Raw genomic sequence first — 17,084 nt, 5'->3', positions numbered from 1 at the left:
TGACTTCCAGGCTGAGCTGTCACACCCAGCCCCCCCCCCACACCTCTCCATCCCCTGCCTTCACGAAAGGACTGGAGGGCAGAGGGGCCCCTCCTGGCACCCCTTCGCTCCCCTCCCCCATTGGATCAGGGACCGTTGGAGGAAGGCTTCCAAGCCAGCCACCAATCCACTGACGCCACCCAGCCCGGTCCTCGGCTGAATGCTGTTCCTGGATGCCACTCCCCAGTGCAGGCTTTGCCCACTAAAGCAAGACCCCCTCAAGGGTCCCCAGCCCGCTTCCGGGTCATTCTTTCAGCCACCCAAAAGAAAGACCTCCAGGCCCCGGAGGTCAGGCTGCAGCTAGAGGACTCGGCAGCTCCGCCCAGCAAGATGGTCTGTCCTGCAGCGAAGCCGCTTGGGAGATTTGGCCTCTTGACCGATGCACCTGGCGTCTCCAAGTAATTCCTCGCCCAGAAGATGCGCTTTTGGGATGAGAGCGGCAAAGGAGGGGAGGGGGAGCCTGCTTCCGGCATCCATACCGCATTGGGGGGTGGTGTGTGTGCCTGGGAGCACTCCAGATGTTGGGGTGCTGCTGTCCGCACAGAAGACCAACAGAGCACAAGGGGACGGGCAACCTGGCCTGCTCCCAGCCCCCCCCCGCCTTGGGTGGAGTTCAGGAGGAAGCAGAGGGCCAGCCTGCCATGCGCCCCCCAGCCCTACTTGTAGGTCCAGCAGGCGGTGGCCCAACCCTGCCCCTTGCAGAGCTCCTTGTGCTTCAGGAAGCAGCTCTGGACGCGGAACTTGCGCCCGCAGTCCTCGCAGGCGTGCAGGTTGCCGTCGTGGGTCTTCATGTGCTCCGTCAGGTGGTGCTTCAGCTTGAACTTCTTGTTGCAGACGGAGCAGCCGAAGGGCCGCAGGCTGAAGGTCAGCATGATGTGCCGGTCCCGCTTGGGCTTGACGGCGAAGCGCTTCCCGCACAGGCAGCCGAACTTCTTCCCGTCGGGCGCGGACATCAGCTTGACGGGCGCGTGTACCACCTGGCTGTGCACGGCCTGGGCCAGGATCTCGTTGCCGTGCAGGTCCACGGGCTTCCACGAGCTCTCGGGGAAAGCCACCACGGAGTCTGCGGGGAGGGGCTGGGGCTTCCCGGCCAGGGAGCCCGTGGACGAGGAGGCCCCCCCGCCGGGCAGGAGGTAGCCGAGCTCCCCGCCGGCCTGCACCTCCGCCTGGCAGAGGCCTGGCACCTCCGAGGCGCCCGGGGGCCGGCCCAGAGATTTCAGGAAGCCGGCCTCCGAGCGACAGGAGGCCGGGCTGCCCCCCAGCGCAGAGGAAGGGGCCTCCTCCGGGTCAAAGTGCTCCTGCTTGATGTAGAAGACTTTGGGGGCCTCGCGGGGCGAAGCGAAGGCAGGGCCCGTCTCCCTGGACCCCTGGCCGGGACGGTCTGTGCCCCGGTGGCCTTCCTCCTCCTCCTCCTCCTCCTCCTCGTCCAAAACCACTTTCACGGAGCCGCCGCAGATCTGGGCCTGCCGGTGCGCTTCCTCCTCGTCTTCCTCTTCCTCCTCCTCCTCCTCGTCTTCCCGGGAGACCCGGATCTTCACCACCTCCTGGCCCAGCTCCTCGAGCTGCGGGCGGCGGTGCCGGCGGGGTCCCCGGGAGCCCCTCGCGGCCCCTCCGTCCTCCCGGAGGCCCGGGTTGCGGCCGGAGGCGCCGCCGCCGCTCTCGGCCGTGCGGGGGGCCCAGGGGCGTCGGGAGAGCGGCCCGCCGGCCCCCTCCAGCTCCCGCAGGACGGCCGAGCACTGGTCCACCACCTGCCACATCTGCAGCCCGCTGGCCGCCAGCAGGTGTCCGGGCAGGGCGTCGAGCAGCAGCCGGAGGCGGCCCGAGTAGATGAGCTGCAGCAGGTTCTCGAAGGCTTCGGGCGCGATGACGGCCGGCAGCACCAGGCGGCCCGTGTCGCGGAGCAGCAGCTTGTCGTGGAAGTAGGGCGAGGCGGCGGCCAGGACGCTCTTGTGCGCCTGGAAGACGCGGCCCTGCACGTGCACGGCCAGGTCGCAGAACTTGCCCTCCAGCCGGTGCCGGTTCAGCGACTCCAGCAGCCCCGCCGCGTAGTGCGGGAACTCGATCTGCACGCTGCGCGCCCCGTCGGGCTGCTCCATGGCCGCGCGCTCTGCACGCGCTCACCCCCGGGAGCGGAGCCCTCCTCTGCGCGTGCGCAAGGAAGGAGAAGCAGGCTCGGGGTGTAAAACCCCAGCCCAGCCCCCGCTTCCACTCTTGGGCCGCCGCCACCGCCCCCCTCGAGCGCCTCGCCCAATGAGGATCCGGAAAGAGGCTGCTGCCCGACCTCCCCTCCTTTCCAGACCAATCAAGAGAGCGCCCGGGAAGAGAAGTGTGTGTGTGTGGGGGGGGGAAGGAGAGCATCGAACGGTTTTGCCCGCCCCTTACCGCGTCACCAGGGTCAGGGGCCGAGAGGCGGTGCTTGGCGGTCTGACCCGGATGTCCATCTGCTCGCCGATTGGCTGTGCGCTCAGAAACGGTGTTTTATTTTATTTTTCCCCCTCCTCCCCGCCCCAGTCCCACGATAAGGACCCAGCACGGTAGAGTGGAGGGGGCGGGCCTCCCCCTGATTGGCTGAGCGTGGGGTGGGCGTGGCCACGCGGAGCTGCCGGCCACGCGCTCCCCGGCCGACCCGGGTCTGTTGCCGGCTGCGTCCACACGACTCCGCCGCCCCCCCTCCCCTCCCCGAGCGAGAGTCGTGGCGTAAAAGACCAACTGCTTTTATTAAACATTTTCTTCTGTTGTCACCACACACTCCAGGAAGGAAAATGAGAAAAAATAAATAAATCTTGACATAAAATAACCCCGAGAGCTGGAGAGAGAGAGGGAGGGGGGAGGGAGGGAGGGGGCCTGGACCCCCTTCCGCGGGGGGGGAGGGAAGGGGTCTCTGTACAGGGGGGGGGTCGGACGCGCACTCGTCTATGTACAGTACAAATCCCGCGTAATTACAGCCGGGGCGGGAGGGGGGGAGGGAGGGAGGGGGGCAGTCCGTGGGGGGGGCGGGTGGGGGGGATTCACATATGTACAAACTTTGCGTCGTCGTCGTAAGAGTAATAATAATTCATCATATTCATCATAATACGTATAAATATCTACGGTGCTCGCCTGAGCCCCTGTCATTGTCCGGGGGAGGGGAGGGGAGGGGGGGGAGAAAAGAAAGGTGGGGGCGGGGGAGGGCGGGGGGGGCACACGGAGGGGGGGGGTCGGGGGTGCAGCGGGAGAGCGAGAAAGAAACACCCACGACGAAGCAGCGGCGCGCGCCAAACACTTCCACCCAGCGGCAGCCCCGGGACGAGCACGACGGACGGACGGACGGACGGACGCGAGCGAGCACCACACGAGTCGAGTCGGGAGTCGGTCCCCTCCCGTCGCTTTCTCCGGCGGGGGGGGTGGGGGGGGCGCGATCCCCGCCCTGAGCAGCACCCTGCAGCTGGGCAGTTCCGGAAAATAATGGCTTCTTTTGAGAGTTGGATGGGGGGGAGGGCGGCGGGGAAACGGGGGGCGGGGTGGGGGTCGCGGCGGGAGGAGGGGGAGGAGGAAAGGAAGAAGGGAGTTCCCCCCTCCCTGCCTCGCCCCCCCGCCCCAAGAAGAGAAAGAGCCCGAGGGAGTCCTGGCGGGGGGGGGGGGCGGTGAGAGATGCTGTACAGAGAGGCAAAGCCCTTGGTCGGAGAAGGGGGCGCAATTACTTGGAGGGAGGGGGGAGAAGGGGGCAGGCCTTGCGGTGCTCTTGGGGAGGGACCGAACCAACCCCCCCCCCCCGGCGCCCTGGCCCTGCCCCGCCGTCGTGGCACCCGGGAAGGCGTGAGGGGGAGGGGGCCGTGCAGGAGGGACCCCCCCCAACCGTCCCAGCGGCCGGCTGAGGAGAGCGCTCGAAGGGGGGGGGGAACCGGGACCAGCCTGCCCTCCCCCGAGGCCACGCGTCCTTCCCCATCGGCCCAGAGGTTGGGGGCGGAGGGGAGGGCGGGAGACCCCCCCTTCCGCTGCTGCCTGAAGAAGAGTCATTGCTGCCGGGGGGGGGGGCGAGGGGGGGAGAGTCGGGGGGGGGAGGGATGCCACTCCTGAGAAGTACGGGGGGAAAAGAGGGGAGGCACCGTCCACGGCTCTGTCCAAGAACGGGAGGTCCCACGCGGGCACTGGGGGGGGGGAAGGTTAAGATTGTCGTCTCTGTCCTGCTATAAAACACCCTGAATGCCTCCGGACCCTTCCCCGGCCCCCGGCGTGCGATTCCAGACTGGCCCCCCACCCCACCCACCGCCCCACGGCTGCCCGCTGGCTGGTGGGGGGGCGGGACGAGGCGGGGGGCCGTCGCTAGTGCTCAGACGCGGTGCTGCGAAACTCTCCATTTTCCGTGATCTGGAGTCGCGGGAGCGGAGGCGGTTGCCCGGGTAGGATCCCGTTCCAGGGCGGGACCATAGCGCCGCTCAGACGCAGGTTTGCTGCACCCACGGCGGAAAGCTGCCTCTCCTGCAAGAGAGCGAGAAGGGGAGAGCGCCCCCTTATTTATTACGGTTAGGGGGCCCAGGCGCTCGCAAGGCCCCCGCGGGACTTTACTCCCCTTCCCTGCACTCCCAGCTCCCCATAACTCCCCCCCCCCCCGCAGCCTCCCTAAGGGATCCGTGGCTATCAAGATCACACACACACCCACCCCGAGCAGGAGGGCTCCGGAGCTTCTGTCTTCCCAGGAGGGTCCGACTTTCTCCTTCAGGACCCCCAACCCGGACTCACTGGTCCTTCCCTAATGAAGGGGGGGGCTGCTGGCCCACCCAGGACTAGTGGGGGGGGCTGTGGACAGAGAGGCCTCCCCCAAGGGAGAGACATTCTCTCCTCCCTCCTCCAGCATGACCCCTCCCAAAACCTAGCCAACCCCTCCCCCCCAGGACCTGAGCTCTCCCGGCAGCTGAAATTAGGGTCCCTGTGGCACCCCCAACCTTCCGGGGTGGCCAGGCAGCAAGTAATCTGGCAGTTGAGTAGTCAGATGGGGCTTCCCCCTGTGAGGTAGAGGGAACCCCAACGTATGCCCTGTGGGGGAAGGGCTCAGCCAGGTCTTGTTGCAACTGTCCTTGGAGGGGAGGGGGCAGCCAGGCATCCCAGAGCCCTCCAAGGGAGACCTTCCCCCTCCTCGCTCCCCCCGTTCACCAGGGGGGCACCAGGCAGCCTCCCCCACACACACCCCTGGCACTAACCTCTCCGGGTCCACAGGCTGCGGGCCCCCTGTACTCAGGCCCCTTTCCAAGGAGGAGGTTCCTCCTGCGCCCCTCCCCCATCACCCCCACCCCCACCCCCACCTGCACCCACACACACATGCACAGATATAGGTGAGTGTCCAGATGGCCCATGTGCCTGTGCTTCCCCTGCCAGCCCCCCACCCCCAACATGGCATGCTCTTGGCAGACAAGACGAGAGATGGAAAGGGGTGTGTGTGATGGAGAGCAGCAGGGAGGTGCATGCTGTGCACCGCAACAGAGGACCCCTGACTCGGTGCAACCTCTGAACACCTTCTACCCCCAGTAGGGAACGGGGGGGGGGGCAAGGGGGAGGCGTTCCAGCCAAGGGAAGATACGGGGTATTGGGGGGGGCGGGGAAGCAGTGCCTGCAGGACCCACCTGGTCGCTACACATGGATGGCGGGGTCCCCTGCTCCCTCAAGTGACAAAATCAGGGCCACACAGAGTTACCTGGTAAACAGCTAGGATGAAACGGAGAAAACACAGGGGATCAGGAGGGGGAGGGGGGAGGGGGGGCGCAGCACCGCAGGAAAGGGAGGCGGTCGGGGGGGGCTGCTGTGGGACACCTTGCCAGACCCATGGAGACCCACGCTCCACCCACAGGCACCCGGTGCGCTTCTCAGGGAGGGGGCCGCAACCCCTTCCTCTGGGCCTAGGGAGCCCCCTCCTCTGCCCAGCCAGAGGCCTTGCCGTCCCGTGTTCATCCAGGGGCCCGGATGGCGTTCTGGCCAGGGGGCAAGTGGGGAGCTGCCCTGCACCCCCCTTCCATCTGAGCCAGACCCGGGGCGACTTCTCTCCCTTTGCTGCTGTCTCCAGGCGCCCCCTCCTATTCCTCCCCCCACCCACCCCCTCTGCACAGCTGACCCACACCCCTCTCAGGAGGGGAGAGCCAGGGCACGGGATGAGGCGGGGAGCTCCAATCCCACCACTAGGGGGCCCCACGGACAGAGGAGCAGCAGCCGCATCCAGGGGAGCAAGCGAGGGGGGGGGAAGAGACGAGGACAGGGGGGGCGGCGGATGGTCGATGGAGACATGGGAAAGGACAATGACATTGTAATTTCCACCTGAGCGTCGAGCAGCCGCTTCCGCGCTTCGGAGGTGTCGAGGGCGGCCGAGTGATCCCTGCGCAGCTCCTCCTCCACTAGCATCAGCCTGCAGGGACAAGCTTCACTGGAGTCAATCCGGGCCCCCCCACCCGGCAGGCAGGCGGCGGGAGCCGGGGCCGCCAGCAGCTGCGGGAACGGGGGCTCCCAAAAGCGGCGGGGCCCCAGAGACCACAGCTGGAGCCCCGCCGGTGAGGAGCGCCCCTTCCCACGCACCCACCCCGGCAGCCTAGGAGCCCTCCCTCCCCCCCCATTGCTAGTGCCCCCCCACAGAAGCAGGAGGAGGAGGAAGCCAAAGGGAGTCACCGCCCCCTCCCTGGCTCGGGCGCTCCCCCAGAGGTTCCCCGGGCCCCGTGGCGGCCCCGCCCTGCAGCTCACCTGCCGATGATGCTCTTGATCTGGGAGTCCTTCTCCACCTGCTGCTGGCGGAGGCGTTTCTCGCTCTGCTCCAGGCGCTGCTGGTACTGCTGCAGGATCTTGCTGGTCTGCTCCTCCTGGCTCATCAGGCGCCTCTCGTACTCCTCCAGCTTCCGGTTGGACATGTGCAGGCGCTCCTTCAGCGAGTGGATCTCCTCCTCGTACTCCTTCACCTGCAACAGGGGAGGGGAGGGGGGAACCTCAGGCAGGGACCCCACTGTGCCTCACAGCAGGCACGGCCCTGCCCCCTCCCCAGCCCAAGGGGCGCCCTGTGACGGGAGGCTCACGCGGTCCAGCCGACTCTCGTCCATGGACTTGGAGTACTCCTTCAGCTTGAACTCCTCCCGCTCAATGTGGGAGCTCTCTATGTCCGCTGAGAGGTGGGGCATGTTGGAGACCCAGGCCACAGTCCGCTCCGAGGCCGGCAGGATGGGGTTCAGCGTGGAGGGCGTGTGCGAGGGCTGTGGCAGGGCAGGAGGGATGAAGTCAGCCCACGCTCAGCCCGAGTCTCCTGAACGGCTATGTGCCCAAAAGCCCCCTCGCCTTGCCAGGGGGCCCAACCCCAGGATGTGAGAGGGGGGCCCCCTTGTTTTTCCAGCTCCCTCCCCCTCCCCCAACGTGCTATTCAGATTCCCTCCTTCCATCCTCGGGAACTGCAGCCAGGCAAAATGTTCAACACCCCAAGAGATTTAGACCGCCGTTGTCATCCTCACCATTATCAGTGACAAGATCAATCTGGATCGGGGATCCCCACCACCGCAGTTCCCTCTCTTCCAGTGGACCCCAGACCCCAAGCCCTGCTCAGATTTCTTTTTCTGGAGGATCTGCGCAGGGGGTGTGTGTGCTCTTGGTGAGCCCAGGTTGCCAAAGAAGGTCCCCGTTTTCCCAGGTTGCCTAAGGCCACCACCTTGTTCTTGAGCAGGGGAGGGTGGGGGGACCGCCATCCTCCAACCTAGATCGTCTGCTCAAGGAGATCTCGAAGTAAGCCCCTCTCCTCTAAATACTCCCACAAGAAGTTTATTGGTGTTCCCCCCACCCCACGTTGAAGGCAGTAAAATCTCTCGCCTTTTCCAAATTCCAAAATGCCACCTCTGCATCTCTGCTGCGTCAGGGATTTGATTGAATGATTTCTGTAGCTAGCCGGCAAAATCCCAGGGGCTTCCAAGTCCTTGCTTGAAGATCCCCAGGGAGGGGGGGGCTCTGCTGCCCAGCCTGAACTAAGAGGACGGGGCTCCAGCCCCACCCCCGAAGGGTCCCAGCCTCCCTCGCCAACCCTCCACTGCTCCTGCTCTTTTCCGGGCTGCTGATCCAAGAGAGGGTCAGGATTCCTGCTGGGCCTCCTGCAGTTCAGCTTGTGTCCCTTTGCTGAGCAGGGACTGCAAGCATTTTTGCCTGAATGCGGACATCCAGCTCAGCCTAAGAAAGCACCAACGCTTGCAGTGGGCGTCCATCTCAATCCCTTGTTCTTCCTTCCGTGGCTCGCATCCCAGGGACCCTGAGCTCTTGGGCAGGGCAGGTGTCACAGCAATAAGCATTTCAAACAGACACACACACACACATATACATACATACACCGCTTCACAGTGCTTTACACCCCTCTCTGAGCAGTTACAGAGTCAGCCTGTTGCCCCCAACAATCTGAGGGAGGGTGTGAAGAAGCCCTGCCGGCAAGGTGCAGGCCCAGGAAGGACGTTCCCTACTCCTGGTTAAAGGGGAGGGTGAGAAAGAAACTCAAGAAACGGCCACTTGATTTCACTAGGCAGACAGTGCAATGGAGGGCTGCGTTGACCAATTCTGGATTACCCAACTAGCATTGAAGGCTGTTGCCAAAATTCAAGCTGTTCCCGTTTGCTGGTCTTATTGCTTGACAACCAATGCTTCTCTGCACCAGAGCGTCGCCCTCTGGGATGGTCCAGGCCTTCATTCTGGAAGGAGTGGGCTGCAGCTATGCCTGTCCCAGGACACTGGGTGCCTAGTCCTCGAAGGGGTGCCTCTGGTCACAATGGCTCCGGGGACGCTTCCTGGAGATTCCCAGGTCCTCTGAACAAGGATCACCACTCACTTCGGCAGTGCCAACGCCAGCGGTCGTGGTGATCGCGTGCAGTAGAGGTGGTTCCATGACTCCGATACACCGACATTGTGGTTAATTCTTAAGAGGACACGCCCTCTCCTTCTCCATCCACACTCTGCAGAAAGACAGCTACTCCCACCTCGTGCGGGCTGTGTCTGTGCACGTGCACGTGCACGTGCACAGAGAGAGGCTTTGCAAGATCCAGTCTGAGTAGATCATGGGGACAAAGGTTTATTCTTCCAAGTTTTGGGGCTCTTTCCAGAATATGTACACTAGGCTGTTCTACATGATGTATATATATGGGTCCTGGTGATATGTAGCTTTCAGTTGTTAATGAGGGTGCCGATGCTTGAGTATTGCCACTGATTGTTGTTTCCTTGTGCTGCTGCGGCCTCAGGGCCTAAGTATCTGAAGTGTAAAGGTTTTACACTTAGGCAAGAAAAACAAACAAACGTATAGCTGCAATTAGGTCAAACCAGCAGCAACTGTGAGAGGGATCTCGGAGTCCTAGTGGACAATCCCTTAAATATGAGCCAGCCATGTGCAGCAGTAGCCACAAAAGCCAGTCCAATCCTAGGCTGCATTAATAGGGGACAGAATCAAGACCATGTGAAGGGCTAATACCACTTTATAATGCCTTGGTAAGACCACGCTATAAAAAACAAATGTTGACTCTCTGGAAAAAGCGCAGAGAAGAGCAACAAAGATGATTAGGGGCCTGGAGTAAAACATACAAAGAACAGTTGCAGGAATTGGGTATGGTCTAGTCCAGGGGTAGGCAACCGTGGCTCTTTTATGACTCATGGACTGGGAGTTGAAGTCCACAAGTCATAAAAGAGCCACGGTTGCCTTACCCTTGGTCTAGTCTAATGAAGAGAAGGACCGGGGGTGACATGATAGCAGTCTTCCAATATTTGAATGGCCACCACGAAGAGAGGATCAACTTATTTTCCAAAGCACCTGAAGGCAGGACAAGAAGCAACGGATGGAAACTAATCAAGGAGAGAAGCAACCTGGAACTAAGGAAAAATTTCCTGGTTGGGAGAACAAAAAAACAAATGAACCAGCTTGCCTTCGGAAGTTGTGGGGCTCCATTTCCGGAGGCTTTTAAGAACAACCTCTTGTCTAGAATGGTCTACAGTCTCCTGGTTGAGCAGGAGGTTGGACTACAAAACCTCCAAAGTCCCTTCCGACTCTGTTATTCTGCTAAATCAGCAAACCCGTTGACTGACACGGCCCCCATTTCCCAGGCTCCAATCATTTATTTCCCTGGCTATTTTTGTCTCTGCTGAGCCAACAATCATAGTAGCTGCAAAATTGAGTGCATGTCCTGGTTCATTGCAGTGTGAGGCGACCAATGAGTTGGGGTCTTTTTCCAGAGGCTGTAAGAAATAGGGGACTTCCCAAACAGTGGGGGGTCTCTCGTGGAAGTGCGTAAGAGCCAGATGCCAATCCTGTTGCCAAACGCTGAATTAGACCTTTGGAAGACCTGATCCCTCCTTTTAATGGAAGATCCCCCCAAGGTGCTCTTCTGGGCCCGTTTCATTCATTCTCCATACCTGAGCACTTTCGCTGCTGCTTCTGCGTCTTTGAAGGCTGGGAGGACATACCAGACGAAGGACACACACTAGCTCAAAAAGGCACAAGCCAGAAATAGGGAGCCACTCTCTGTCTTGACACACTTTGAGGGACCTGGGGGTAAATGTTGCCACAGGAACCGCAACCTGGGACGTCCCGGACTTGAGACGCTTCAAGATCAGCTGCTCCAAAGGGAACCTGCTTGCGGAGGCTGCCCGCTGCCAGGCCCTGCCCCCACAACAGTGGCAACTCTGCAGGCACTTCACACGCACACCACACACAGATTGCCCTCCCAGCAGAGAGAAGAGCGACACCTTCACCCTCCCAGGAAGCCCTCCCGGTTTGGGGGGATGAGAACAGGAGGCTTTCCAAGCTGAGCTGGTTCAGGCTCTTTGACGTTAAAGACACAAGCCCTTCTGGTGAAACCAGACACACAACGGCCTCTCCCTTGCCAGAGTGGGGACTTTGGGAAAAGGCCCAGGTGTGACATCTCCTTTCCTCTCTTTATGAAAGACAGAGCCAAATCTCAAACGGGGAGGAGGCGAATAAACGGGTCCCCTTCTACATAATTCAAGGCTGATCTGAGCAGGCCCCGAGCCCAACCTTGGAAGAAACGCAAGAGCAGAGGCCCACCCGTTCACGGTGTGCTCTGCGAGTCCTCGGGGCAGCAGCAGCTGTGGTACCTGGGAGTTGGGTCCCAGCCAGTAGCCACGCTTCACTGCATAAGGAGGGGAGCAGTGGGGTGGACCCGCTGACTTTCCTGGAAGGCCTCTGGGAGGGAGGCCTGCCCTCTCTGGGGCCTAAGAGGTCTCCTGGTTCCTGGAGGGTACAGGCCCCTTGCTGGGTGAAGAGTCCTTTTGGGCAAATGAGGCAGCCCCTCTTTTCCCCCAAAGGACCCCTCCTTTCTTATACTGCAAAGCACAAGTAAAAGAGCCGAGCTGCCTTGCTTTTAAAAAAAAAAAAACACCTCGTGTTTCAGTCACATCAGGAAAAGAAACAAGAGCTGCCAAATTGTAGGTTTCCCAGCTGACCACAAAATGCGTTTTGAAACCTTCCCTAAATCTCAGCGCTCGGAAACGTGTGCCTGGCATTCGCAAGCCCGGTGCGGTATTTGGGGGGCGGCTGCCCGGCTCACTCACCTGCTTGGTGATGGATGGCTTGAGGGCAGAAGGGGCCTCCTTGGTGACCGACTGCTGGCGGGCATGGGTGGGGGCGTAGGTGGGATCGGGCTGCAGCAGGTTCCCGCTGGAGGGCCGAGGCTTCTGGGCCGCAGAGACCGTCAGCTGCTGGGACTTGCCCCGCTGCAGGGGGGGCTGCGGCTGGGGGGCCGGGGCCGAGCGCTGGGGCTGGTTGCCGATGGTGATCTGGGGCGGGGAGAGCATGTTCTGGAGGTTCTCCTGCAGGGACAGCTGGCGCTTGGTGAACTCCGAGCCCTGGCGCGTGAACTCGTCGCTGTAGCTGTGGCTGTGCATGATGTGCTTGCTGGCCGAGAGGTCCTCGCTCTTGCTGTAGCCGTGGAAGGGGGCGAAGGTGTCGGCAGGGTTGCCCTCCGTCGGCCGGTGCGGGTGGGGGGCATGGTGCGGGCCACCGGCCGGCCCGTCAGATGCCATGTGAAAGAGGGGGTTCTGGAAGGAGAGGGGGATGCGGAGCTGCTGGGCGGAGGAGGGGCCGCCCCCGTCGGTAGTGACGCCCATCTGGCTCAGCCGCAGGCCGGCCGCGATGCTGGAGCCGCTGCCCTGGGAGAGCCGGCTGGGCCGCAGACCCAGGCCGGCGGTGATGGAGGCCTGGCTGCTGTTGAGCAGGTCGCCCACGTTGTGCAGGTTGGAGACGCTGTTCATGCGGCTGTCCTGCAGGTCCAGCATGGAGACGCTCTTGTTGACGCTCAGCACTTTCTGGTCCGGCTCGGTAATGTCCGAGCTGCTGGTGCAGTAGGCGGGGGAGGAGCGGGCCAGGGGTGGCCGCGGCACGAAGAACATGTCTTTCGAGCCCTTCTCCTTGGTCGGGGAGGGTAAGCGCGTCATGTCGATGGAGCTGCGGGGGAAGGCAGCACGGAGAACTGACGAGGGCAGGAAGAAACCCAGTCTGCAAAGGGATGGGGGTGGCAGGGCAACCCCACAGGGCTCCCGTCCTCCTCCACAAGGGTGCCTAAGGCCCCTGGCCCAGGAGACCAGTCGAGGAACAGGGGGCAGTGGGGACTGGGCCCTGTGCCCAGAGGGAAGGAAATTTCTACGCAGGATCCCAAATTCCTTTGGACCTCACCCCACAGCCCTTACCTGTTCATGGCTCGCATCATGTAGGGCTGCATGTCAACTGAGCTGTGGGGAGAAATCCAGAGTCAGCCTAAGGGGAAAGCCCTTCAGGGGCGCGTTCACACCCCAAATCTCCCATAGGTGACCTGGAGAAGTTGTCCTCTGCAGCCTCTTGGCATTATTCGCAAGGAAACCCAGCAAAGGCCCAGAGCAGAGCCCACCTCGGGTGGGACCCGCAGCCAGATGCCCACCCGTTTCCCGTCCTCCGATGCCCCTCCCCCCGCCCCATCCCAGCCTGACCTGTTGAGGTCACGCATCATGTACGAGGACTGCACTTCGGCCGAGGGTCCGCGGAGGATGACCGGCTTGGGCTGGAGCCGCTCGCCCTGGTGGCTTGGCTGCCGATGGATGTGGGGGTTCCTGAGAGCGAGGCTGATTTCGTTCAGCAGACGGGGCAGCGGGCCCAGCTTGAGCAGGGCTTCCTACGCAGGGAGGGAGCCGCAGACAGGCGCTCAACACCATCGCTGGCAAGCAGATGAGCCCCCCCTCTCTTTCCTACACCCCACCCACTCCCGGCAGGCACCTTGCTGAGCTGGGGCAGGACCTCCCAGAGCAGAGCGTGCAGCGTGGAGAGCTCCCGGCCGAGGTCGATGTAGCCCTCAAAGCTGCTGCTGTTGGTGAGGGTGTCCAGGTTGGAGATCTCATACAGGAACTGCTGCATGCTGGCCCACTCCATCTCCAGGAACTCGTTCATGAAGGCCATGTACTCCTCCTTGCTGCCAAACCTGCCGCAAGCGCCACATTTTTCATCACTTGCAGTGTCACTCGAGTGGGGCCCTTCCGTTCGCCAACCCTGCCCGCCCGAGTGCCCAGCACAGCCTGAAACGCCAAGCCTTGTACCGGCCCGTCACTTTGTACAATGCCAGCCTGACTCCCCCTCCAGCCCTTCGGGGAGGGGGAGCCTGGATTTGCCACGGAGGTAGCAGTCTGCAAGCAGCACACGGAGAAAGAAGGGCTGTTCTGAAAGAAGTACAGGGCCCAAACTGCATATCTGGGCTCTTGTGTGGACTGAAGCCCTCCCGTTCCATCCTCTCCACCTTGTGGCATGCAGGCAGAGACCACTCTGCCCCCACCCTGAGCGATAAGGGTTCCCTGAGGTCATCCATTCCACCTCTGCTCCCACCATTTGCCTCCTCTGCCCGAGTCCTCCTCCTTCCAGGCAGCGTTTACCCACACCTTCAGCTGCGGTCCATCTCCCCGTAACCTTGACCCCATCCCCAGCAGGGAGAGTGGACCGGCCTTGCCTACATTGCCCTGGCAGGCATTTCAAGAGGAGAGCCAGGTCCCCCTCACAGTCCCCCTTCTCTGCCTCCGTTGGTTCCCTCCATCGCACCTGCCTTTCAGAGGGACCTGGCTGCCTTATGGGCCTCGATGGGACACCTCCCCCCCCGTCAGGGCTGGGGCCACAAAAACCAGGCTATTAGATGGAGCCAGAGACAGAGGGAGCCTGGCCACACTGCAGGGAGGGACTCTTCTCCAGAGCTCTGCCCTGGAGCTCTGAACTGGACGGAGGGTGGAAAACTCACCCCCACCCCCGTAGCCCAGCTGGAGGGCACCCCCCTGGCACCCGCTGCCTGCCTCCTGCCCTCCTCCACACTCACTTGGAGAAGTTGGCCAGGTTCTGGATGACCTTGGCGATGAGCGTGAGGGTGCGGGACGTCTGCTCGTCTGGGTACTCCTGCAGGAGGCCGAAGAGGCTGGGGGACATGACGGCCGGACACAGGAAGCGCAGGAAGAGGGAGGCGCTGATCAGCCGGTCAGCGATGTCTTCCCGGCCCCGCTCGGCACAGCGCAGCCGCCATGATGCAAAGACCTCCTTCAGCTCCCGCGGGAACACGCTGGGGGGAGGGGGGGCAGGGGAAGACAGGATCACTGCCTATCTCCCCCCCATGCAGGGCTGCCTCACAGCCCCCAGGTTGCCCTCCCCAAATGACTGCCCCTCCTTCAATTTCTCTCCCCAGACCTTCAGGGAAAGGGGCAGGTGGGGAGGAGGTGCCAGCCCTGCACTGACCAGTGGGAGTTGACCACTTTGCACAGAGCCAGTTCGCAGCACATGCGGAGGTTGGCCTGGTGGTCCGCCAAGGTGGAGGCCGAGCACTTCATGGGGTCCACCTCGCAGTTCTCCTCGGACTCGTACAAAGCTCGGATGAACTCACCTGGGGAGGGGGGCAGAGCAGACAGACGATGGGACCAGCAGACCCCCCCCACCCTCAAGCACCCACTGGCTCAGCCCTACACAAAGTGCCCGTTAAGTAGGGAGGAGCCCCTCCACGTTCAGGGGAGCTGCAAGGCCTCCCTCTCTAGACTCTCCCTGGAGGAAGCCAAGCCGGTTGCCTTCCCCCCACCCGTTGAGATGCCAGGCCCGGCTCCAGAACAGGAGCGGAGCCAGGAAAAAGCACAAAATCTAATTCCCGTGATTGCACCTCCATCTCCACACCAAGGGTTGTGAAGAGCTGGGGCCTCCCACCACGTGCCCCTCCCTCCTCCGATGCGCCTACCAATGGCATCCTTGAGGTATTTTTGTCCAATCAGCTTGAGATACTCCTCTATGGCTTTGGTGGCCAGGGTGTTCTCCCGAAAAATGAGGTGTTCGCGGTCCATGAAACGGTCCACTTCCGTCATGGCCATGTCGGACAGGAAGTCCTGCCGGGAAGGGGCAGGAGAGAAGCTGCAGGAGCTGTGCTGCTGCCGCCCTCCCGGGGCCCCACTCGCCTCCCCCTTCCCTCCCATAGCGTACCTTGGCCTTGCCGGTGCTCTGGAGGATGTGCACCAGGGCGCAGGCCACCTCCTCCTTGCTCTTGACACTCAGGACAGGCTCCAGCACGGCGCACAGCATGCGGTAGTTGTTGGTGACGTACTCGGCGAACTCCTTGTAGAGCTCCATGGGTAGGATGCTCATGGCCTGGAAGCGGCTCTTGACCCGGACGGCCGGGCAACCGGCCTTGCTCTTGCTGGCGCTGGGCTGGCTGAGCGGGTACCACTGCTCAGCGAAGTGGCGCCCAGTGACGCTGGCGATGGGAATGCTGACCATGCCCACGTAGTTGCTCTTGTCCTTCTTGCGCTTCTTGTCCGTGTCCTTGTAGAGGTGCAGCCGGATGGTGCGCACGGCCGGCAGGTTGTTGAACTCGAAGTGCTCCCCCCAGAAGACGTTGTCCGTGCGTATCTTGCTGGTGGTGCGTGCGTAGAGCATATCGTCCAGGCACAGCTCGCAGTAGTAGCGCTTTTTGGGGGGCAGGTCCCGCGCCTCAATGATCCAGAGTTTCAGCACATTGTCCACACGGCGGCTGTTGTCCTGTGCAAAGAGGAGGAGGAGGAGGAGGATGACGAGCCTGGAGGGGTTACTCCAAAATGGGGGTCTCCAACCTTGGCCACTTGTGGACTTCGACTCCCAAACTTTTAACTAATGTATTATATCGGGCATAATTATTTAATGTTTTTAACTTTTGTATTTCGTATTTTAATATTTATTGCCCTGTACACCGCCCTGAGTCCTTCGGGAGAAGGGCGGTATAAAAATTTAATAAATAAAATAATAAATAAAATAATAAATAAAATTCCCCAGGCAGCACAGCACATACATTGATCAGCTGGGGAATTCTGGGAGCTGAAGTCCACAAGTCTTACAAGTGGCCAGGTTTGGAGACCCCCATTCTAACCAGGTAAGGGGCCGGAGGGCTCTCCGTCCCTCAGGAGCCCCTCCCTCTCTCCCCACGCCCAAAGGATTTTTGATACACACAAGATGTCTGGACACCTCCTCCAGCCCGGCGGAGCCCCCACCCCAGCGTTCGCAGCTCCGCCAAGGCAAGGCCCTCCTCTCAGTCTGGCTTCACCCTGCTGTGCACACCTAGCTACACACATTCCACAACCCCGGTGCAGGACTGGGGCCCTCTGCCCAGAGAGGCGAGCTCTCCATGGTGCGCCAGGAAGCGCCTATCATTTCCCCCAGCGTTTTAAGTGACAGAGGCATAGCCATTTTAGCTTTTATTAATTTTTATTCCTCTGCTTTGGGTTTATAACTGATTTATTACTATGTGGGAGGGATCCTGTATTCTCCATCTCATAAGCAGTGGGGAGAATGTCCGCCATGGGGTGACCTAAAAATAATACGAAGGAGGAACATGGAAGGAGGCTGGACAGAAAGAGGCCCAGAAGCGGCTTCACCCCAAGAGCTGGAAGAATCTTGGGAGAGGGAGCCTTAGAGGCCATCTAGTCCACACTCTTACCCACCACTATCAGAGTCCATTTTCTTCTGAAACGCCTCCAGCCAAACAATCTGTGCTGTTCAGGACCAACTTCTGCCATGAGGAATCTTCTCCTTCCTTGTAAATTAAACACAGAGCTGCCCGCCT

At 61.6% G+C, this 17,084-nt stretch overlaps 2 protein-coding genes across 2 annotated transcripts in view; both read right to left on the bottom strand.

Annotated features, from left to right (window-relative positions):
- Positions 1 to 59: 59 nt before the first annotated feature.
- On the bottom strand, positions 60 to 2,312 carry ZBTB9 (zinc finger and BTB domain containing 9). The gene has a single exon (XM_081319766.1). The coding sequence runs from the start codon at positions 2,133 to 2,135 to the stop codon at positions 696 to 698; it is 1,440 nt and encodes a 479-aa protein (XP_081175892.1). The 5' UTR covers positions 2,136 to 2,312; the 3' UTR covers positions 60 to 695.
- Positions 2,313 to 4,341: 2,029 nt separating this feature from the next.
- Positions 4,342 to 17,084, bottom strand: part of SYNGAP1 (synaptic Ras GTPase activating protein 1) — a gene marked incomplete at both ends in the record, with an annotated part of 34,265 nt that continues 21,522 nt past the window's right edge. The window contains 12 exons of the mRNA XM_081319745.1: positions 4,342 to 4,497; positions 6,322 to 6,409; positions 6,739 to 6,950; positions 7,065 to 7,238; positions 11,566 to 12,457; positions 12,700 to 12,741; positions 12,976 to 13,157; positions 13,259 to 13,460; positions 14,337 to 14,573; positions 14,747 to 14,891; positions 15,234 to 15,378; positions 15,473 to 16,027. Of these exons, the coding sequence (XP_081175871.1) occupies positions 4,342 to 4,497; positions 6,322 to 6,409; positions 6,739 to 6,950; positions 7,065 to 7,238; positions 11,566 to 12,457; positions 12,700 to 12,741; positions 12,976 to 13,157; positions 13,259 to 13,460; positions 14,337 to 14,573; positions 14,747 to 14,891; positions 15,234 to 15,378; positions 15,473 to 16,027 (3,030 nt within the window). The remainder of the gene's footprint in view (positions 4,498 to 6,321; positions 6,410 to 6,738; positions 6,951 to 7,064; positions 7,239 to 11,565; positions 12,458 to 12,699; positions 12,742 to 12,975; positions 13,158 to 13,258; positions 13,461 to 14,336; positions 14,574 to 14,746; positions 14,892 to 15,233; positions 15,379 to 15,472; positions 16,028 to 17,084) is intronic.

This window comes from Vipera berus (genome assembly GCF_964194415.1).
Source record: "Vipera berus genome assembly, chromosome: 2".
NCBI lineage: Eukaryota > Metazoa > Chordata > Lepidosauria > Squamata > Viperidae > Vipera > Vipera berus.
This window is presented reverse-complemented; position numbering and strand designations above follow the sequence as displayed.

Coding starts and splice junctions, on each gene's coding strand:
- ZBTB9 (XM_081319766.1), bottom strand. CDS start 2,135: ATGGAGCAGCCCGACGGGGCGCGCAGCGTGCAGATCGAGTTCCCGCAC.